Here is a 23,349-nt window from a genome sequence, read left to right as displayed (position 1 = left end):
ATACACACGCTTTTCAAGTGGTGTAACACCTAGATGGACATAATTTTCCACCTGCCTGGTCCCAGGATTTCATGTTGATCTGATCGTTCTTTAGTTTCCTTTTCAATGAGGCCTTGAAAATATTTGAAGCTTTTGTTCTCTTTCAGCCAAGGGCTAATACACAGCTTTGGGCAGCCTATCAATCTTAGCAAATGTTCTCATCTGAGCCTTGATCTGCAACAGCCAGGACCTCGGATATAGTATTGCCATCTACTGTCCCTGGCAATACAGGGTGGAAGTTTGCAAGGTCTTAGATGTAATTTCTACAGATTGTCTAGGTACCATAGGCCTAAAGAAGCAACAAGGGAATTATCACACATATTGAGCTTACTTTTGAATTTCAGCTGACGTTTATGTTGAGGAGGTCTTCCTGATGTAATCAAACCTCTGCACTGAACTCAGCTATGCTCCATTGTATATAAGCAAGATACTGCTCAGGAAATCCCAACTCTCCTCAAACTGATGAAAAACGGTGGTAATAGTTGAGATATCTCGAAAACACAGAGAACACAGTTATTGGCGAACAGGACATCATAACTGATAGCTTCTTCAATTATGGTCATTGCTTTTAGTTAGCACAAGCTGAACAACTTTCCATATCTATTAATCTAGATGTACACTCCCTCCTGGACTTCTTCAAAGTGGTGGTGGAGGGAGAGCAGGGGGGGGTGGAATAAGAGGAAGCCAAAGAATGCGATTGCCAGAACACACCCCGGTGTCACTCCATTGATATGGAAAAAGCATCTGCTCCTAGCTCACCTGGCAACTGCTCTTTCCGAGATTCAGTCACATAGCTGTTATATCACAATCCATCAAAGTCTATATAATCTCGTTGAGACCATCATGACGGTCTTGATAATGTCGCTCCTGGTGAAGAATGCTCCCAGCACCATGTGCCAAACAAGTTCCTGCAGTCAGAATGATCCAGCATCAAGTCCAATCTTCTAATCCAACAATTCCTAGTGTTTTTTTCCCAAAAAGTACACATGGCTCAGGGAAATTATTAAGAAACTTCATTGATTTCTGTTTTGAGGGTCTGACTAGCTCACCCAAACCTAAATAATTTCTACAGCTCACAAAATAAACGGAGTCAACAAGCATAGTTTTTATTAACGATGTGAAACTTATTTATGTCCCTTCTCCTTCCAATTGCACTACCAGGTTACAAGGCCTAGTTGCATGCTGAATGTTCAGTTATTTTGACAGCAAATCTTCATGTAGAACTTCAAATTACACAAAAATAATTTGAATGGTTAATAAGTCTTCATCACAAAGTCTTACTCAACCACAACCTTTATACCATCTTAGGTGGTTTTAAGTTTTGATTTTCTATACAACTCAAGATCCTGGGGTGGAGGTTCTTGTCTGTGTGTGCCCAGAGACATGTATGATCGAAGCATGAAGCAAAAAACCCAGAGTAAACGATCGAGAAAACTCAGGCTCAAATGTTTTCGACGTAATTGCGTAACACCCAAATTTCTTTGTCTTTTTACATCCATCAAATCGTGTTCAATCGCATCTTGGCTCATGAAAATGGCTCCATCTTGGGCTAAAGAACTGTACATGCCCATTTCCTGCATTTACTCTGCCTCAAAGCAGATGTAAGATTAAGCCTAATATTTCAGACGTCTCAAGGAATCAACTCATTATTCTGGTGCTTTATTGCAACTACTCCACACTGAGACCTGCTCTGCATTTTTTGGTTAATGACCTACAATGCAATCTAAATGTGGATCATAGGCCGAGTATGTTTAAGTTGAAGAACTAGAAGCTGAGAAATTAAAATCAATTTGTTGCCTGACTTTACTTGGACAACATGTTTTGAGAGTCCACATTGTAGCGTATTCTCAAAATTCTAACTTCTGAATTAAATCTACCAATACCACGGGTTTGTGAATAGATCTATAATGAACAAAGCCAAACAGAGAACAAGGTGAATACATGAAAACTCAATGGAGTGACACTGGGGTGTGTTCTGGCAATCGCACTCTTCAGTTTCCTATTATTCCACCTTCCTGCTCTCCCCTCCACCACCATTTTGAAGAAGTCCAGGAGGGAGTGTACATCTGGATTAATAGGTATGGAAAGCTGTTCAGCTTGTGCTAACTAAAAACAATGACCATAATTGAAGAAGTTATCAGTTATGATGTCCTGTTTGCCAATAACCGTGTTCTCTATTGGCCCACACATTCCGAGATCTCGCAACTATTACCACCGTTTTTCATCAGTATGAGGAGAGTTGGGATTTCTCAACTTAAACTCAAAGAAAAATCAATAATGTTTAACTGTAAGAATAAAGAAGTTCCCACACAAGCAAGGTAAAATGTAAAACAGTTTGTACTACCTGAGAAAGCATAGACAGACAGCTTTCTTGGATGCAAAACAGCCAGGTGGAGTAGTTCTGTACCTCTGAAAGAATAAGCAAACTTATTTAACTACAAACATCTCAAGGCTAAAAAAAAAAACATATATTCCTTATATGTCAGTCAGATAATTATCAACCGGGGGCAAACACCAGGATCCGGAAAAGAGGCAAACCCCATTCTGTCACCTAAATCAGTAAGTTTTAAACTGTAAAAAGTCTATACAGAGATAGAGCAAATAATGCCACTTTCACTTGAAAAATAGGAACCTGTAGCTAAAGAGAGGATTTCCTACTTTGTAAAAAATCAAGATGACCCTGTAATGACTATTCTTCATACATTCTTAAAGCAGACTGTCCAAATTACTTGAGGACTTCTCTTCCATTTAAGATGTTCTGTGATATCAGTGTAAAGGCATCCCTACATGATTGGTTATAATATGAAATATACTGCCTAAATACACTGCCTAAATACACTGCCTAAATAAGTGGTAGAAGCAGATTCAATGGCAACATTCAAAAGGGGAAAGGGATATATATTTGAAAATGGAATATTTTCAGGGCTGTGGGGAAACAGAAGGTGAGTGGGACTAATTGGATAGTTCTTTCAAACAGCTGGCACAGACACAATGGCATATTTTTGTGTTGTATGATTCCCTCATCATTCTCCCACTTCCTCCATGGTGTAGAAGGGCCAACCTAACCTTGGAGCAGCATCAGTCTGAAAGTGATATAACTTGCACCTTCCCAACCCTGAAAAACCAACATGATGCACAAAGGGCAGCCAATAGTGAAAAAAAAGACCCTACAACATGTGTCATCTTTTGTTACATCATATCCTCTACACACCAGTACATCAGGAGGAGGAGAAACAGGGAGAGTTCCTTCATGAGAAACAGGGAGAATTCTAGAAAGATCCACCAATCAAAGCATCATCTACTGCTGCTAAATCAAAAGAGTAGCTGTTGGTGAAGAAAATTAGATTATTTCAACTATCTGCTATGCAGCATCCAAGGTGTAAATATTTCCATGTGTATCAATGACCTTCTCTTCATCATAAAGTCAGAGGTGGAGCTGTTTGCAGACATTTGGGTCAGCTCCATTCACAATTGATTAGATAATGAAGCAATCCATTCCCATTTGCAGCAAGGCCCTAAGGGTGAGAATTTTAAATTGCAAGTATTAGGGGCCCAAAGAGCCATCGAGTTCAGAAATGGTGGTGGCGATGTGGGATAGGGCAGAGAGAATAAAGTTTTACAAGGCCTCAGACCCACCTATCTTTGTGACTTGCCCGAATCCCACAAACCTCCTCACCGAAGTCTACATTCATCCAACCTCTAACCTCTTGTGCATCTGCTCTGTTTTCTCTACCACAACCTAGAGCCCACAACTTGGAATTTTCTCTCTGCTTCTCCATCTTCCTCTCCTCCTTTTAAGATCCACCTCTGTGATCAAGCTTTTAATCACCCCTCATAACATCTCCTTCTTTGGCTCAGACTCCAGCTTTGGCTATGTACACTTCTGCAAAGCGCCTTGGAAAGTTTTTCTACATTAAAGTCGCTATGTGACTATGTGGTGGTGTTTATATCAAAAACATATCAATTAAAGCAAAAGGCTCTTCTAAGCCAAATAGCCACAACTCCAGCTGATTATGGCCATCTATGGCAGCAAAGGACCACGAGTACTTTACACTGTGTTTAAAACCAACATGGCTGGATTAGAAGTTTCCAGATTGACACTTAAGCATTCCGGGAGTGCATCTGGTTAAATAACATCATTGCATGCTGGGAAATGTGCCAGAATTGAAACCTCGGATAGGGTCATGTGTTCAAGTCTGAGGCTGCTCGAAACATTTCTAACATACAATGGCTGTTATAATGGGTTATTTCAATTTTACGCCCATTATTTTTGAAAGCATTTATACAGCTATACATTCAACTGAATCAGGGGTAAAAGTGAAATAGAGGGCTACTGGGTAAAATTAAACACAGCAGCATCAACAGATAGAATGGCAGCCCTCTGTGGGAACTTAGCTGATCCATATATTGTTGATATCATCCGGTGGGTAAACTGTGACAATTTATTTTAAACTTTGGACCAATTGGTGATTGATGTTTGAGGCACTGAATGCCAGAATGAAGGATATAAATAGCTGGGTATTTCTACAGTAAACCTATTCTGCTGGTTCACATTTGCAATAAAATGGCTCCCTCTGCTGATCAATGACCAATAACATGCTGTTCATTTCACTTCATTACTGGTCTTAACAAATAACAGTTTTGTAGCACCTCATCTCCTAGCATGACAACACGAAAGTTCAGATTATTCAAAACAGCATTATAATCTCCAAGTTGAATATACATTGGTGGTTCACAGCTCTCAGGCCTTAGTGCCCATTATCATGATATACAGAAATGGCTGCATATGCCAAATGGGCACAGTCAAAAGCATGTGGCTTGCTGGGGTCAGGGTGGAGAGAGCTGGATTACTATTTCAGTAATGGTTAAGAGGGGTTGCATCCCTAGCCAACGCAATTACCACTTTAGTTGTGGGACTCAGTAAGGGGGAGAATGAAGAAGGATTTTCCCATTCCCTCATCCCGCCCGTGGATGAGATTTTGCAAAAAATGCAATGGCCACTTGGCCTTTTCGCCTGCCCGCCAACTGTAAGGTTGGACAAACTGCGAAAAATTAAGTTCCAGTACATTGTTAATGGCCTTAATAGGACTTTTAATTGTCGACGGGCACACCGCTGACTCCTGCACGCGCCCGCTGACCGAAATATCACGCAAGTGTGCGATGACATTGGCATGCTCATCCGATGTCATCATGCGTCATTTTATGCCCGCCTGACAAGCTAAAAATTCTGGCTATTGTGTTATTCTGTAAAGAAGGCTGAGTATGTGTGTGTGTGGGTATGTGATTTAATTAAGCTGGGCAAGAGATTGATAGGATTCAGGATGTCTGGGGGGGTTTAAAACATGACAAGGATAGAAGTGTTAAGTTTAACTTTGAGGTACAATTAAATAGATTAGTTCTAACCTTTGCATTTTTAGTTAAGTTGAGAGTTTGTTTGAATATCAAAGGGGAGTCAGAGGTAACAAGGAACATGTTTGCATCTTGTAGGAGTTCCATAGGTAAATAGTAGTGGGGATATTATATTTTATTGACCTGAAAGCAAAGACAAGATAGAGATGTGAAAGATTTTATAGTTGGAAGTATTTGAGTTCCAAAGAAGTGTGAGAACAATGGAAGCGGAGGTCAAAGAGTAAAAAAGATATTTTAGAGTTACTGTGGAGACCTTAGGATAGAGAGATAGCTGGAGCTGTTTGAGCTTTGGCTGGAGTTCTGGGCTGGGAGAGGATGCAGTTTGAATCAACCACCTGGTCAAGCTAGAAAAGTCTTGGGCTGCAACAAATAGTTTTCTTCTGAAGTGGATTCCGCTGCAAGATGGAAGAGGGTAGAGGTCATGTGGAATGCCTTTATTGAAGCTACAGCAGTTTGTCTTGTATAATATTACTGGATTTCTTTTATACTTAACATCTATAAGGGAGTGTTGCCTGCAGATGTTTACTTATAGGTTTGACCAAGTAGAGTGTTTTTGGGGAATATTTTGTAAGGCTAACCTTAATTGTGTAACTGCAATCTTGTGTACTTAAGTTTTCTTTTATTTTTGTTAATAAAACATTTATTTTTAATTTTTAAAATCCCAAAAGTGTTGCTGGACCTCTTACTGCTGAGATCGGTATGTCCTCTTCTCATTTTCAGAATACAAAAAAGGGTATGGTCCATAAGCCAAATTTCCCTCTGGGATTTGGTTTGCGCAGCAATTAACACCAGCTGTGGTCAAAACACATTCCTCTCTGGAAAGCACTGACTTGTACAGTGGTATAGTTCCACCCTTCATGTGACCACTTGCCATGTGCACCTGCACAGTGATCTTGAGCAGGCGATTGAGCCATAAGGTATTACACCTGATCACAATCCAGTTCTCAACTGCACATGCTCAAGGAGAGACCGTTCTAAGTGACAGAAGGATCAACAAACAAAGGACACATATTTATGGTGATTGACAAAAGAACCAACCTGAGAAAAGAAATTACACAGTGAGTTGTGTTTTTTTTCCATTCATTCACGGGATATGGGCTTCGCTGGCTGGGCCAGCATTTATTGTTCATTCCTAGTTGCCCTTGAGAAGGTGGTGGTGAGCTGCATTCTTGAACTGCTGCAGTCCATGTGGTGTAGGTACACCCACAGTGCTGTTAGGAAGGGAGTTCCAGGATTTTGACCCAGCAACAGTGAAGAGGGCATAAGTTCAAGGTGAGGGGCAGGAGGTTTAGGGGGCGGATGTGAGGAAAAACGTTTTTACCCAGAGGGTGGTGACGGTCTGGAATGCACTGTCTGGGAGGGTGGTGGAGGCAGGTTGCCTCACATCCTTTAAAAAGTATCTGGATGAGCACTTGGCCCATAGATTTGAATGTTATGACGTGCCAAGTGCTGGTAAATGGGATTAGGTAGGTAGGTCAGGTGTTTCTCACGTGTCGGTGCAGACTCGATGGGCCGAAGGGCCTCTTCTGCATTGTAATTCTGTGAAGGAACGGTGATATATTTCCAAGTCAGGATAGTCAGTGACTTGGAGGGGAGCTTCCAGGTGGTTATGCTCCCATCTATCTACTGCCCTTGTCCTTCTAGATGGTAGTGGTCGTGGATTTGGAAGGTGCTGTCTCAGAAGCCTCAGTGAATTTCTGCACCGCATCTTGTAGATGGTACACACTGCTGTTACTGTGTGTCAGTGGTGGAGGGAGTGAATGTCTGTGGATATGGTGCCAATCAAGCAGGCTGCTTTGTCCTGGATGGTGGCAAGCATCTTGAGTGTTGTAGGAGCTGCACTCATCCAGGCAAGTGGGGTGTATTCCATCAAACTCCTCATCGCTGGATTCCTAGCCTCTGACCTGCTCTCATAGCCACAGTATTTATATGACTAGTCCAGTTCAGCTTCTGGTCAATGGTAGCACCCAGGACGTTGATAGTGGAGGATTCAGTGATGGTAGTGCCATTGAACGTCAAGGGGCAATGGTTAAATTCTCTCTTGTTGGAGATGGTCATTGCCTGGCACTTGTGTGGTGCAAATGTTACTTGCTATTTGTCAACCCAAGCCTGGATATTGTCCAGGTCTTGCTGCATTTGGACATGCACAACATGATGATTTGTAATGCGTGAAGTGAAAGGATGCAGATTGAACAACAACTTTGGAAAGGGAATCAGATAGCTACTTGAAGAAAAACCAATCAGAAAGCAATGGGAAAGGGCAGGTGGGAGGTGAGATTAATTGGATATATCTACAAATGAGCTAGCACAGGCTCAATAGACTGACTGGCATCCTTTTGTGCTGTGTAATTCTATGTTCCAGGACTGCTCAGTGAATTGCAATCAGTCGTGAAAACAGACTAATCTCCACCCTGCAAAAGGCCACTTCAGCTAATAGTCTCACCACTGCCCACCAAAGAAGAGGACAAGGCAGTGAGGTTACCAACCACATCACCACAAACATGAAAAATACTTTTGTTTCAACCCTCCCCAATATTCATGAGCAGTTTTTAAACACAATGCTATTCATGCTTGGCAATTTAACGTTTTCTGTTTCTCAGCATTGCATTTCTCGAGTCTTTCTTTTATCAACTTACGAGACAAACTTGCCAACTTCCATTTGCAATATAGGATCCTGTAGTTCAAGCTCAAGAATTAACTCTTCTGGATGAAGTGCTGCTCCAGGTTTAGCAGGCTGTGGGGAATAGATACGTAGAATTCCCTTATAGCTGCCAACAATAATTTTGTCTGAAAACAGCAAAAGAAAATGATTAAATTTGATGACATTGTTCACTTGAATACATCATGAAGCATAAACAGTCAAAGCAGTTAATTAATAGGCATTTGCAAGTAATTCTACAATCAGGGCCAATATTAATTTTCAAAAATCACTGAATTTTTGAACCTAGGGTCTACAAGCTACAATTTATTCAAGATGAGGGTACATAAAATCACAGGGCATCCCATGGGTTCAAATGATGAACTGAAATCCTACGGAGGGTTTCTGATCCTGTTTAATATACAGGGGTAACCTAATCTTTGTGTAGAGCTCCTCTAATCAGATGTTTCTCATGGCTTTAAGCCCTAGCAGTCATTTTGAATGCTTTTTCTTAGCAAAGGTCCAGAATCCAAAAGTGATGTGGCTTAATCCAGTGCTTCCTTCACCTAGCTTTTCTCCATGGCACTAGGAATACGAACATACGAAATAGGAGTAGGCCATTCGGCCCCTGGAGCCCTCTCCACCACTCGTTAAGATCATGGCTGATCTAATTGCGACCTCAACTCCACATTCTGCCTACCCCCCATAACCTTTGACTCCCATGTTAGTCAAGAATCTATCCACCTCTGCTTTAAAAATATTCATTGACCCTGCCTTCACCACTCAGAGCATTTTATTTTTTTCATCTCCGTCTTAAATGGGAGACCCCTTATTTTTTAAACTGTGTCACCTAGTTCTAGTCTCTCCCACAGAGAAACATCCTTTCAGCAACTACCCTGTCAGGTCCCCTTAGGATCTTATATGTTTCAATAAGATCACCTCTGAACCTTCCAAACTCCAATGGATAGAGGCCCAGCCTTTCCAAACATACCTCATAACATACCTGGGATAGGGGGGTTATCAGTCAGTGAACCTTCTCTGAACTGCTTCTAACGCATTTATATCCTTTCTTAAATAAGCAGAACAAAACTGTACACAGTACTCCAGGTGTGGCCTCACCAATGCCCTGTACAACTGTAGCAAAACATCCCTACTTTTATATTCCATTCCCCTTGCAATAAAAAAAAGCATTCAATTTACCTTCCGAATCATTTGCTGTACCTGCATACTAATTTTTCCTGACTCTTTACCAGGCCACCCAGATCCCTCTGTACCTCAGAGTTCTGCAATCTCTCTCCATTTAAATAATATGCTGCTTTTCTATTCTTCCTGCCAAAATGGAGAAGTTAACATTTTCCCACATTATATTCCATCAGTCAAATTTTTGCCCACACACTTAACCTATGTCCCTTGGCAGAATCCTTGTGTCCTCTTCACAACTTACTTTCCTACCTATCTTTGTGTTATCAACAAATTTAGCAACCATACCATCTGTCCCTTCATCCAAGTCATTGATGTAAATTGTAAATAGTTGAGGCCCCAGGACTGATCCCTGTGGCACTCTACTCTTCACATCTTGCCAACCCAAAGACGACCCATTTATCACTACTCTCTGCTTCCTGTTAGCTAACCAATTCTCTAGCCATGCTAATATGTCACCCCCACACCATGAGCTCTTATTTTGCTTAGTAACCTTTGATGTGGCACCTTGTCAAATGCCTTTTGGAAATCTAAGTACTGCACATCTGCAGGTTCCCCTTTATCCATGTTGCTTGTTACTTCCTCAAAGAACTCCAATAAATTAGTCAAACATGATTTCCCTTTCACAAAACCATGTTGACTTTGCCTAATTGCATTGAGATTTTCTAAGTGCCCCACTATAACCTCCTTAATAAGAGATTCCAGCAATTTTCCTACAACAGATATTAAGCTAACTGACCTGTAGTTTCCTGCTTTCTGTCACCTTCCTTTCTTGAATAGAGGAGTCACATTCCCTATTTTCCAATCTGAAGTGACCTTTCCAGAATCTAAGGAATTCTGGAAGATTAAAACCAATGCATCTACTATCTCAGCAGCCACTTCTTTTAAAACTCTAGGATGAAGCCCATTAGAACCTGGGTATTTGTCAGCTTTTAGTTCTAATAATTTTCCCAGTACCCTTTCCCTGGTGATTGCAATTGTTTTAAGTTCTTTTCTCCCTTTCACCTCCTGATTCACACATTTCTAGGATGTTATTCATATCCTCTACAGTGAGACAGGCACAAAATATCTGTTCAATTCATCCACCATTTCCTTATTTTCCATTATTAATTTCCCTTTCGCACTCTCTAGAGGATCAACGCTCACTTTACTTACTCTTTTCCTTTGTAAATATCTGTGTGTGAGGGCAATAGCATGCTCAGGTTAAAGGCTTTTTGTAAAATAAATGTTTGAACTGGTTTACATTGCCCTATGATGAATCTTACAATTAGTAAATGTCAAATTAAGAAATGCATTTCTTTAAGCAGCCAAACTAAATTACTTCACTTCACCTGAAGATTGAAATATTCTTATAAACTCGGGTGCCAATCACACTTACCATTTCCACTGTTGTCAACATCAGCAACACACAAGCATCCGTGGTCAAATTCCTCTTGCTCTCCCACAACTGTAGACCACCAGTCTCGAGCTTTAAACAAAGACATCTTCCTTCAACCTGAAACTATCAAAGCAGTGAAATGCTCAGACAAATGAGACATAGAAGGTAGTCTTTACAACAATCACAGGAAGATCACTGACTTTACTGTCATGGACAGAATGTATTTTCTCTCTTATTAGCCGTAATCAGTATGTTTTGCATGGAAAGAGGTATCTTTTCTGATCCATGGAGTGTGTATTCCAAATAAATAATTCAACAGCAAGCTTTCGTGAGTTCAAAAATAAACAAGGTTTTCTTATTCTCACATGAACCCAGAATTGAAGCAACGTCACATACTCGGTCTCAAGCGCAGGCACATACAAGATTGGATACAGATAAATGTAGTATATTTAAAAGGGCGGCAGGGAGAGAGAGAGAGAGGGGTAGGAGGGAGAAAAAGGAGTGGGAGACGGACAAACAATGGCAACAAGCGTTTGACAACGAAGTCTTCAGAAAGTCAAGAAAAGTCTTAGTATACACTGTCATCATCATATTTTTACTGCAGTGAGGCCTGGATACAGTGACACATCAATGAAAGTAAGAGCATGGGAGAAATTGCATCAGCACTGCCTCCACCGCATTCTCTAGATTCAATGGGAGGACCGTCAAGTTTTTTTCATTCATTTATGGGGTGTGGGCTTCACTGGCTGAGCCAGCCTTTATTGTCCTTGAGAAGGAACTGCCTTCTTGAACCGTTGTAGTCTATGTGGTGTAGGTACACCCACAGTGCTTTTACAACTGGAGTTCCAGGATCTTGACCCAGCCACAGTGAAAGAATGGCGATATATTTCCCAAGTCAGGATGCTGAGTGACTCGGAGGGGAACTTCCAGGTGGTGGTGTTCCCATCTATCTGCTGCCCTTATCCTCCTGGATGGTAGAGGTCATGGATTTGGAAGGTACTGTCCAAGGAGTATTGGTGAATTCCTGCAGTGCATCTTGTACATGGTACACACTGCTGCCACTGTGTGTCAATGGAGGAGGGGGTGAATGTTTATGGATGGGGTGCCAATCAAGCAGGCTACTTTGTTCTGGATGGTGTTGGGCTTTTTGAATGTTGTTGTTCATCACACTCCTGACTTGTACCTTGTAGATGTTAGACAGGCTTTGGGGAGTCAGGACGTGGGTTACTCACCGCAAGATTCCTATCCTCTGACCTGCTCTTGTAGCCACAGTATTTATGTGGCTGGTCCAGTTCAGTTTCTGGTCACCTTGGTCACCCCCAAGGTGTTGATAGTGGGGGATTCAGTGATGGTAATGCCATTGAATGTCAAGAGACAATGGTTAGGTTCTCTCTTGTTAGAGATAGTCATTATTTGGCACTTGTGGGACACAAATGTTACTTGCCATTTGTCAGCCCAAGCCTGGATATTTGTCATTTGGACATGGACTACTTCAGTATCTGAGGAGTTGTGAATGATGAACATTGTGCAATCATCAGTGAACATCCCCATTTATGACCTTATGATGGAAGGAAGGTCATTGATGAAGCAGCTGAAGATGGTTGAGTCTAGGACACTATCCTGAGGAACTCTTGCAGTGATGTCCTAGAACTGAGATGACTCACCAACAACCACGACCATCTTCCTTTGTGCCAGGTATGACTCCAACAAGAAGAGAGTTTTCCCCCTGATTCTCATTGACTCCAGTTGTACTCGGGCTCCTTGATGCCACACTCGGTCAAATGCTGCCTTGATATCAAGGGCAGTCACTCTCACCTTAACTCTTGAGTTCCGCTCTTTTGTCCATGTTTGAATCAAGGCTGTAATGAGGTCAGGAGCTGAGTGGCCCGGGTGAACCCAGACTGAGCATCAGTGAGGTTATTGCTAAGCAAATGCCGCTTGATAGCACTGTTGCTGATCTCTTCCATTACTTTACTGACGATCGAGAGTAGACTGATGGGGCAGTAATTGGCCGAGTTGGATTTGTCATGCTTTTTGAGGACAGGACATACCTGAGCAATTTTTGCACATTGCCAGGTTAATGCCATTGTTGTTGCTCTACAGGAACAGCTTGGCTAGGGGTGTGGCAAGTTCTGGAGCACAAGATTTCAGTATATTGCCAGAACATTGTCAGGGCCCATTGCCTTTGCAGTATCCAGTGCCTTAACTGTTTCTTGCTATCACGTGGAGTGAATCAAATTGGCTGAAGACTGGCATCTGTGATGCTGGGGACCTCGGGAGGAGGCCAAGATGGATCATCCACTCAACACTTCTGGCTGAAGATTCTTGCAAACGCTTCAGTCTTATCTTTTGCACAGGTGAGCTGGGCTCTCCCATCATTGAGGATGGGGATATTTGTGGAGCCTCCTCCACCACCATTCACGACTGGATTTGGAAGGACTTCAGAGCTTAGATCTGAACCTTCGGTTGTGGGGTCACTTAGCTCTATTGCTTGCTGCTTTGGCTGTTTGGCACGCAAGTAGTCTTGATTCGTAGCTTCACCAGGTTGACACCTCATTTTTAGGTATGCCTAGTGTTGCTCCTGGCATGTCCTCCTGCACTCCTCATTGAAGGAGGGTTGGTCCTCTGGCTTGGTGGTAATGGTAGAGTGGTGGATATGCCAAGCCACGAGATTACAGATTGTAACAGGTTGAGCACAATTGTTACAGGATGAATACAAGTTCACTGCTGATGGCCCACAGCGCCTGATGGTTGCTCAGTCATCAGTTGCTAAATCTGTTTGAAATCTATCCCATTTAGCACAGTGATCATGCCACACAACAGGATGGAGGGTATCCTCAATGTGAAGATGGGACCTCGTTTCCACAAGGACCGTGCAGTGGTCACTCCTACTATCATTACTATTATCTATCCTATCCTACTATTACTCCTAGCTATCATGGACAAATGCATCTGCAGCAGGCAGATTGGTGAGTATAAGGTCAAGTACATTTTTCCCTCCTGTTGGTTCTCTCACTACCTACCACAGACTCAATCTAGCAGCTATGTCCTTTAAGACTCAGCCAGCTAGGTCTCACTAATAGTGGTACCTAGCCAGTCTTGGTGATGGACATTGAAATTCCCCACATAGAGTATATTCTGCACCCTTTCCACTCTGTGCTTCCTCCAAGTTGTGATCAACATGGAGGCGCACTGGTTCATCAGCTGAGGGTGGGGTGGGTGGGCAGCAAATGGTAATCAGGAGGTTTCCTTGCCCATGTTTGACCTGATGCCATAAGACTTCATGGGGTCCAAAGTCGATGTTGAGGACTCCCAGGGCAACTCCCTCCCAACTGTATACCACTGTGCCGCCACCTCTGCTGGGTCAGTCCTGCTGGTGGGTCAGGACATACCCAGGGATGGTAATGGTAGTGTCTTGGGACATTATCTGTAAGGTATGATTCCGTGAGTATGCCTTAACTAGTCTGTGTGACAGCTCTCCCAATTTTGGCACAAGCCCCCAGATGTTAGAAAGCAGGACTTTGCAGAGTCAACAGGGCTGAGTGTGCTGTTGTTGTTACCGGTGCCTAAGTCGATGCCAAGTGGTCCATCCGGTTTCATTCCTTATAGGCTTTCTAACAGTTTGATACAATTGAGTGCCTTGCTAGGCCATTTCAGAGGGCGGTTCAGAGTCAACCACATTGCTGTGGGTCTGGAGTCGCATGCAGACCAGACAAGGACAGCACATTTCCTTCCCTAAAGGGATTTGTGAACAAGATGGGTTTTTACAACTATCTACTACAGTGGTTTTATGGTCATCATTAGACTTATAATTCCAGATTTTAATTGAGTTCAAATTCCATCATCTGCCACTGTGGGATTCAAACCCAGGTCCCCAAAGCATTACCCTGCGTCTCTAGGTTATTAGTCCAGTGAGAATACCACCAAGACACTGCCGCCCACTGTTAAAGAAATGCGTGTGCCCTTCTTGAAGATAGTTCCAGAAGCATTCAAGTAAAACATGTACTGAATCAACTTCGGTGGACTGAGCACTGTGCCCAGATGGCCAAAAACAAGGTTATTTGTCGTCTTGTACATTTTTTATCCTGTTAGAATGCAATTTGTTTTTGTCTTTGTCTGTGTGCGTTGATCTCTCTGTCTTACAAAACACAAGTTTTGGAGCAGGAGTAAACTATATGACCCGTCAAGGCTGCTCCCCCATTCAATATGATCATGACTGATCTTGAGTTTAAATGCCACTCTCCAACCCATTCTCCACATCCCTTCATTCCTCTGCCAGGCCCTGTTCTCGCAACTCTCAAATGGCCAATATTCTTGGGAAGAGAAAGAAAATGTTTCAACGGCACTCCAAAGCTCTCCTTGAAGCAAGGCAGCATTGACCTTGATAACCGGGAGGAGTTGCTACCAATTGCTCAGAATGGTGACAATTTGCTCATCATGCTTTGAGTCCCAACATCCTAATGATGAGGCAGAGAAGGAAAGAAAAGTAAGTGAATCCTGCACTCCAGATCCTACTACTTTGTGGGAGGCCCTGCCCCATCTGCCCAAAGATTTGCGGGACAAAAATTGACCTGTTCAGCAACTTGAAGGCTCATGGCAGAAACCTGCAATGCTGAAAAGACATCATCCTCGAATCGAGGGACAGCCAGTCATAATGATGATGACCCACACAATATCAACAGTGTTATGACTGGTATGGAGCGAGTGCACAGTTTATCTAGCTCCACTACTCCACAGGTTGTACCATTAGTGTAAATGTTTAATTCACTAAGCAAAATAGCCAATTGTTTACCTTTGCCACTGTTAGACCCAGAATTAGAGACATCTAAACCAGGCTTCTTTAATAAACTCAATGCTTGATTTATTATAAAATGAAACTTGTTTTTTTTAAAGAGAGGTTGCAAGAACTGGTTAACATGCAATTTGTAATCCGGAAGTGTAACTATCTATCCCTTTTAAAATTCCATATACCCCCACTGCTCCACTACACACACACACACACACACACACACACACACACACGCGCACACACAGTTGAAGGAAAAACTTTATAAAAAGAATAAAGTTCACAGGATGTTAATGCTGTTGATCTGGTGCTCCCTTGTGAGGATGGGTCACTAGTCCCAGTAGACGTCTGAAGGTTCTCACCAACAGCGCTTCGGTGTGGAGGAAAATAGAGCTGGATCAATCCTTCTCGTCTCAGCCTCTTGGGTTTCCAAATACAGAAAACTTCCCCTGAGGTGAGGATTCCTAGTTAGATACTGATAACCACACTATAGTTCAAGCAAGGCAAGGAGCATGAGCTGGGCAGCTTTCCCCTTCTCACTTCATTCCCAACTGAGTTCAAAACAAGAAGTTCAGAACATAAAACTCCTCCATCAGGTGACTTCCAGTAAATCGCCAGGTTTTTGCCTTTAAACCAGTTTTTTTTCCATTAGTAAAAGTGACTGCAGTTCAAATAGACAAATAGCTCTCCTCCACAATTGCCATGCTGGTCATTCAGCTGATGTCATGCGATTTCTTAGAAAAGGCATGTTTGTTCCAGTCCAATTTCAACTTATGACCCTTTTAAAGAAATGCAGGTCAGCTCCCAAGTGTCCAAATAATGTACTATCCTTTCGAGTTTCAAAAGAAAATATAGTCCTTGTAGATATGGTTCTAACAACAGCCAACTGATGACTACCATAAACCTTCCTTTTTTTTATGCTGGAAGCAACTACTTTAACCTCATTCAATATATTATGCAGCCCAGGTCAGGCTCAGTTAATGGCACTTCTGCCTCTGATCCGGGTTCAAGTTTCACTCCAGGACTTGATGACCTGGTCTGCATGTTAGCCTGAAAATCTTTCCAATACTCCATGTTATTTTCCAAGGGAAAGAGTGTGAAGAAACAAAATATATTGTGCAACATTCCCCGCTTGAATGAGCTTTGTGTCACTTTTCCACTCGTGCCAGGCAGGACGAGTCTGGTCCAGCTGGTCGCCTCCTGTTCTTTCCATAACAAAAACAAAATTACCTGGAAAAACTCAGCAGGTCTGGCAGCATCGGTGGAGAAGAAAAGAGTTGACATTTCGAGTCCAATGACCCTTCAACAGAACTGAGTGTAGTTAGGAGAGGGGTGAAATATAAGCTGGTTTAAGGTGGGGGGTGGGGTAGGGGGGGAGAGAAGTTGAGGGTGGGGTGGTTGTAGGGAGAGAAATGGAAAGCAATGAAGGTGGACAAGGCAGAAGAGACAGGCGGAAATCCTGTCGGAGAACAAAGCAATACTTCTTCAAGGAAGGCATTTCTTGAAGAGAGGTGGCAGTCAATTAAACACAGGGATAAAAACAAAAAACTACTGAGGATGCTGGAAATTTTGTTTTGGAGTAGTTTTTTGTTTTTATCCCTGTTCTTTCCATGATCAGCGTGTTACCTGTTGCTCCAATAATTCCCTACTCGCAGTTAGTTTGCTGCTGTCTTAGCGAAACAGGAGTTACCTGAGGAGTTTCAAACTTATTAACGCATTTTACAAAACGGTGCAGCTAAGACAAATACCCGCTAACAGTCAATAAACAGAGATATAAATCACTGGGCGGGATAGAAGAGATAACTCTGTGCCTGAATGCTGCTGAAATGTGACATATGGACAGTAGCTGTGCTTCGGATGAAGGCATCAGGCAGGTAAAGCCCCAGGATTTGTGGAGCCTAAAGCGGCTTTGCAGCCTCAGGCAGCTGGCAGCGGGCTGGCGCTGTTTTAAATGGAAGTGGAAAGCTTTCCCAGCGGATGATGGAGCTGCCGCTCAGGCCGCCCCTGGTTTGAGGGGAGGGGGGAGGGGGTGGGGGTGTTGGAACCTTCTCCGTGATTCCGGGGATTAAACCCCCCGCCCCCAAAGAGTGAGGGGGGGACCCGGGGGCCCGGCTCAGCATCACTCACCTCCACTCGGCTCCGCAAACTCAGGCACATTGCAACCAGGCACACCCCGGCCACGGCAGCTTCCTGTCCCGGGCACGGGTCCCGAGGTCGGTGTTCGCTGGAGGCGGCTCAGGCTCGGGGGTCGGTGCGGCCTGCGATCGATCGATCGCCCGCTGCCCGCTCCGCCGTTGTCATGGCGCCGCTGAGAGCGACGCTCTGGTACTGCGCAGGACCGGAAGTTCCTGGCGCGGATCCGGAGGGGGCTGACGGGAATTGTAGTTCATTGTTGCCCGCACGCCCCGGGGGCACCATCCAACCTGTTGCATGAAATAAAAACAAAAAACTACTGCAGATGCTGGAAATCCAAAACAAAAACAGAATTACCTGGAAAAACTCAGCAGGTCTGGCAGCATCGGCGGAGAAGAAAAGAGTTGACGTTTCGAGTCCACATGACCCTTCAACAGAACTGAGTGTAGTTAGGAGAGGGGTGAAATATAAGCTGGTCTAAGGTGGGGGGGTGGGGTGGGGGAGAGAAGTTGGGGGGTGGTTGTAGGGACAAGCAAGCAGTGATAGGAGCAGATAATCAAAAGATGTCACAGACAAAAGGATCAAAGAGGTGTTGAAGGTGGTGATATTATCTAAGAAAAGTGCTAATTAAGAATGGATGGCAGGACACAAGGTACAGCTCTAGTGGGGGTGGGGTGGAAAGACTGACAATGTATTAGTTGTAGATTTAAAAATAATGGAAATAGGTGGGAAAAGAAAAATCTATATAAATTATTGAAAAAAACAAAAGGGAGGGGGAAGAAACAGGGTGGGGATGGGGGGAGGGAGTTTAAGATCTAAAGTTGTTGAATTCAATATTCAGCCCGGAAGGCTGTAAAGTGCCTAGTCTGAAGATGAGGTGCTGTTCCTCCAGTTTGCGTTGGGCTTCACTGGAACAATGCAGCAGCCCAAGGACAGACATGTGGGCAAGAGAGCAGGATCCAGTCTTAACATAAACTGCTGATTTCCACGTGTTTAAATGGGGTTTTGATGCTGACCTCCAAATGGGGGAAGGAATGGGTTTCATCTTCAGGCTTCATGTGTTCCAGTCAATATGACAAATAGGAGCATAGAGTCATAGAGGTCTACAGTACAGAAAAAGGCCCTTCGGCCCATCAAGTCTGTGCCAGTCAAACAAGTACCTAACTGTTCTAATCCCATTTTCCAGCACTAGGTCCACAGCCTTGTATGCCATGGCATCGCTAGTGCACATCCAAATACTTCTTAAACATTATGAGGACTTCTGTCTCTACCACCCTTTCAGGCAGTGAGTTCCAGATTCCCTCCACCCTCTGGGTGAAAAAATTCTTCCTCACATCCCCTCTAAACCTCCTGCCCCTTACCTTAAACCTGTGCCCCCTGGTTATTGATCCCTCCACCAAGGGGAAAAGTTCCTTCCTGTCTAGCCTATCTATGCCCCTCATAATTTTATACACATCAATCATGTCCCCCTTCAATCTCCTTCTATTCCATGGAAAATAACCCCAGTCTATCCAATCTCTCCTCATAACTAAAACTCTCCAGCCCAGGCAACATCCTGGTAAATCTCCTCTGCACTCTCTCCAGTGCAATCACATGCTTCCGATAATGCGGATTCCACAACTGCACGCAATACTCTAGCTGTGACCTAACCAGCGTTTTATACAGTTCCAGCATAACCTCCCTTGTTGAGAAAACATTTGGAGAAATTACAACAAATAATCATTTCTAACAGTACCTTTTTTAAGTTAAATATCAATTACTTTTCACAGAATCACAGTGCAGAAGAGGCCCTCCGGCCCATCGAGTCTGCACCGACACATGAGAAACACCTGACCTACCTACCTAATCCCATTTACCAGCACTTGGCCCATAGCCTTGAATGTTATGACATGCCAAGTGCTCATCCAGGTACTTTTTAAAGGATGTGAGGCAACCCACCTCCACCACCCTCCCAGGCAGTGCATTCCAGGCCATCACCACCCTCTGGGTAAAAAGGTTTTTCCTCACATCCCCCCTAAACCTCCTGCCCCTCACCTTGAACTTATGCCCCCTTGTGACTGACCCTTCAACTAAGGGGAACAGCTGCTCCCCATCCACCCTGTCCATGCCCCTCACTTTTGAAGCATAAATTGCTTAAAGCTAAGCAGAACATAATAAATTAAACAATCATTACACCACCAAAGGAGGTCTTTAGAAGTAGGAAGCAGTTAATAAAATATTTAGGATCCTGGGCTTTATACATAGGGGCATAGAGTACAAAGGCAAGGAAGTTGTGACAAGCCTGTATGAAACACTGGATCGGCCTCAATTGTAGTATTGTGTCCAATTATGGGCACCACACTTGAGGAAGGATGTGAAGGTATTGGTGCATGAAAGATTCACAAGAATGGCTCTAGGGATGAGGAACTTCAGTTATGTGGGTAGATTGGAAACAGTGGGTATGTTTTCTTTAGAGAAGGTTGATAGAAGTTTTAATAGATTTGTTCAAAATCATGCAGGTCTGGACAGAGTAGATAACTGTTCCCTTTAGTGGAAGAGTCGAGAACCAAAGGACACCAATTTAAGGCAAAAGAATGAAATGCAGCATGAGGAAAAACATTTTTCTACACCGATTTGGATGGCGCTGCCTTAGAGTGTGATGGAGGCTGGTACAATCGAAAGGGTTCCAATGAAGTCAGATTAGACTAGGCGGGTTAACTGTTTCTTTCTCCACAGACGCTGCCAAACCTGCTGGGTTGTTCCAGCATTTTCTGTTTTTATTTCACATTTCCAGCATCCGCAGTGTTTTGATCGATTACAATTGAAAAGGAATTGGATTGAAGCGAAAATATTTGCAGAGCTGTGGAAAAGGCTAGTAAATGGGACCAGGTCAATCACTCTTCCACAGACACAGGGACAAGGCAGGTCAGGTCAGGTCAAATAGCCAAGCGGTCACCCCATCCCGGCATTTTCCACTAGGCCCAAAGCTGACACGACCTCAACAAAAACAGAAATACCTGGAAAAGCTCAGCAGGTCCGGCAGCATCTGCGGAGAGGGATAAAGTTAACGCTTCGAGTCCTCATGACCTTTCAACCCTTCAGTTCTGCTGAAGAGTCATGAGGACTCGAAACGTTAACGTTATCCCTCTCCGCCGATGCTGCCGGACCTGCTGAGCTTTTCCAGGTAATTCTGTTTTTGTTTTGAATTTCCAGCTTCCACAGTTTTTTGTTTTTATTTTTTGACACAACCTCAGCCGGGCAGAAGGCGCCTCACCAAAGCCATCTTCGCGCGGTCGCGCCGCCCGCCCTCGGGCTTGACCTAGATCAGCGCAGGCGCGCTGCGGCTGGAGGGCAGGGGTATGCGCGTGCGCACTGCGACAGCCGAGAGGCGCCCAGCTCTGCGCAGGCGCAATGTGGCTGGAGGGCAGGTCTCTGCGCAGGCGCGCTGTGACTGGCGGGCGGGGCTGGCACGGATGGACCGAGTGGCGGTGGTGAAGCTGGGCGCGGTGGCCGGAGCTGGTGTTTGTGTCCTGTTCGGAGGCGCCGTGTTAGCGCAATATATATTTACCATGAAGAAAAAAGCGGGCCGCAAGACCAAGATCATCGAGATGGTGGGTGAGCGGGTTGACCCGGGACTGAGCCCCGGGAAGGGGAGGGGGTTGTTCCGGGACATAGCCCCCGGCGGAGAGGGGGCTGTTTACCCGGCGCCGGCTTGAGGCCTCCGGCCGCTGCCCAAGTCACAAAGGCCGTGGGGTTGAGGCCCCTCACAAAGGCCGCCACCCTGGGGGGGACACGGGCAGACAGGAGCGGTCAGGAGGCAGGTGCGAGTCCCGGGACCTGGACAGACTCCGACCGGAGGGGGGGAGGCGGGTGGGGGGAGGGTGGGGACAAGAGAGAAAATAGGGGGTAGAGAGAGCGCGAACGGGGGGGGGGGGGGACAGAGAGGGAGACGGGGGGGGGGGGGAGGACAGAGAGGGAGACGGGGGGGGGGGGGGGGACAGAGAGGGAGACGGGGGGGGGGGGGACAGAGAGGGAGACGGGGGGGGGGGGGGGGAACAGAGAGGGAGACGGGGGGGGGGGGGGGACAGAGAGGGAGACGGGGGGGGGGGGGACAGAGAGGGAGACGGGGGGGGGGGGACAGAGAGGGAGACGGGGGGGGGGGGACAGAGAGGGAGACGGGGGGTGGGGGGGGGGGACAGAGAGGGAGACGGGGGGGGGGGGGACAGAGAGGGAGACGGGGGGTGGGGGGGGGGGACAGAGAGGGAGACGGGGGGGGGGACACAGAGAGGGGGGGGGGACACAGAGAGGGGGGGGGACACAGAGAGGGGGGGCGACACAGAGAGGGGGGGGGGACACAGAGAGGGAGACGGGGGGGGGAACAGAGAGGGAGACGGGGGGGGGGAACAGAGAGGGAGACGGGGGGGGGGGAACAGAGAGGGAGACGGGGGGGGGGGACAGAGAGGGGGGGGGGACAGAGAGGGAGACGGGGGGGGGGCAGAGAGGGAGACGGGGGGGGGGGACAGAGAGGGAGACGGGGGGGGGGGGACAGAGAGGGAGACGGGGGGGACGGACAGAGAGGGAGACGGGGGGGGGGGACAGAGAGGGGGGGGGGACAGAGAGGGAGACGGGGGGGGGGGACAGAGAGGGAGACGGGGGGGGGGGGACAGAGAGGGAGACGGGGGGGGGGGACAGAGAGAGAGAGAGGGGGAGACAGAGGGAGACGGGGGGGGGGACAGAGAGAGAGAGAGGGGGAGACAGAGGGAGACGGCGGGGGGGACAGAGAGGGAGACGTGGTGGGGGACAGAGTGGGGGGGGGACAGAGTGGGAGGGGGACACAGAGTGGGGGGGGGACACAGAGTGGGAGACGGGGGGGACAGAGAGGGAGACGGGGGGGGGACAGAGAGGGAGACGTGGTGGGGGACAGAGTGGGGGGGGGACAGAGAGGGAGACGTGGTGGGGGACAGAGTGGGGGGGGACACAGAGTGGGGGGGGACACAGAGTGGGGGGGGGGACACAGAGTGGGGGGGGGGACACAGAGAGGGAGAGGGGGGGTGACAGAGATGGGGGGAGAGAGGGAGACGGCGGGGTGACAGAGGGGGAGACGGGGGGGACAGAGAGGGAGACGGGGGGGGAGAGAGAGAGAGAGGGGGGGCGGGGGACAGAGAGGGAGGCGGGGGGGGGGACAGAGAGGGAGACGGGGGGGGGGACAGAGTGGGAGGGGGGGGGCACAGAGTGGGGGGGGCACAGAGTGGGGGGGGGCACAGAGTGGGGGGGGGCACAGAGTGGGGGGGGGGCACAGAGTGGGGGGGGGGGACAGAGAGGGAGACGGTGGGGGACAGAGTGGGAGGAGGGGGGGAGACAGAGTGGGAGAGGGGGGGTGACAGAGATGGGGGGAGAGAGGGAGACAGCGGGGTGACAGAGGGAGACGGCGGGGTGACAGAGAGGGAGACGGGGGGGTGACAGAGGGGGAGACGGGGGGGACAGAGGGGGAGACGGGGGTGACAGAGAGGGAGACGGGGGGGTGACAGAGAGGGAGACGGGGGGGTGACAGAGGGGGAGACGGGGGGGACAGAGGGGGAGACGGGGGTGACAGAGAGGGAGACGGGGGGGTGACAGAGAGGGAGACGGGGGGGTGACAGAGGGGGAGACGGGGGGGACAGAGAGGGAGACGGGGGGGACAGAGGGAGACGGCGGGGTGACAGAGGGGGAGACGGGGGGGACAGAGAGGGAGACGGGGGGCACAGAGAGGGAGACGGGGGGCACAGAGAGGGAGACGGGGGGCACAGA

The 23,349-nt window shown here is 46.5% G+C and overlaps 2 protein-coding genes across 10 annotated transcripts in view; one reads left to right on the top strand and one right to left on the bottom strand.

Annotated features, from left to right (window-relative positions):
- Nucleotides 1-17,687, bottom strand: part of bbs9 (Bardet-Biedl syndrome 9) — a 453,250-nt gene extending 435,563 nt beyond the window's left edge. For all 7 annotated transcript variants that reach the window (XM_078539791.1, XM_078539787.1, XM_078539785.1 and 4 more), the window contains exons 1-4: nt 17,578-17,687; nt 10,665-10,787; nt 8,085-8,235; nt 2,384-2,448 (exon numbers count right to left, since the gene is read on the bottom strand). In XM_078539791.1, coding sequence (XP_078395917.1) covers nt 2,384-2,448; nt 8,085-8,235; nt 10,665-10,770 — 322 coding nt within the window. In that variant the 5' untranslated portion in view covers nt 10,771-10,787; nt 17,578-17,687. The remainder of the gene's footprint in view (nt 1-2,383; nt 2,449-8,084; nt 8,236-10,664; nt 10,788-17,577) is intronic.
- Nucleotides 17,688-20,998: 3,311 nt separating this feature from the next.
- Nucleotides 20,999-23,349, top strand: part of nt5c3a (5'-nucleotidase, cytosolic IIIA) — a 32,049-nt gene continuing 29,698 nt past the window's right edge. Inside the window, exon 1 of one of the 3 annotated variants that reach the window (XM_078539799.1) lies at nt 20,999-21,173. In XM_078539799.1, coding sequence (XP_078395925.1) covers nt 21,036-21,173 — 138 coding nt within the window. In that variant the 5' untranslated portion in view covers nt 20,999-21,035. The remainder of the gene's footprint in view (nt 21,174-23,349) is intronic. The other 2 variants (XM_078539801.1, XM_078539800.1) reach the window with 2 other exon arrangements.

Source organism: Cetorhinus maximus, chromosome 4 (genome assembly GCF_964194155.1).
Source record: "Cetorhinus maximus chromosome 4, sCetMax3.hap1.1, whole genome shotgun sequence".
NCBI lineage: Eukaryota > Metazoa > Chordata > Chondrichthyes > Lamniformes > Cetorhinidae > Cetorhinus > Cetorhinus maximus.
The sequence above is the reverse complement of the archived record's forward strand: the minus strand, read 5'-3'. Positions and strand labels throughout refer to the sequence as shown.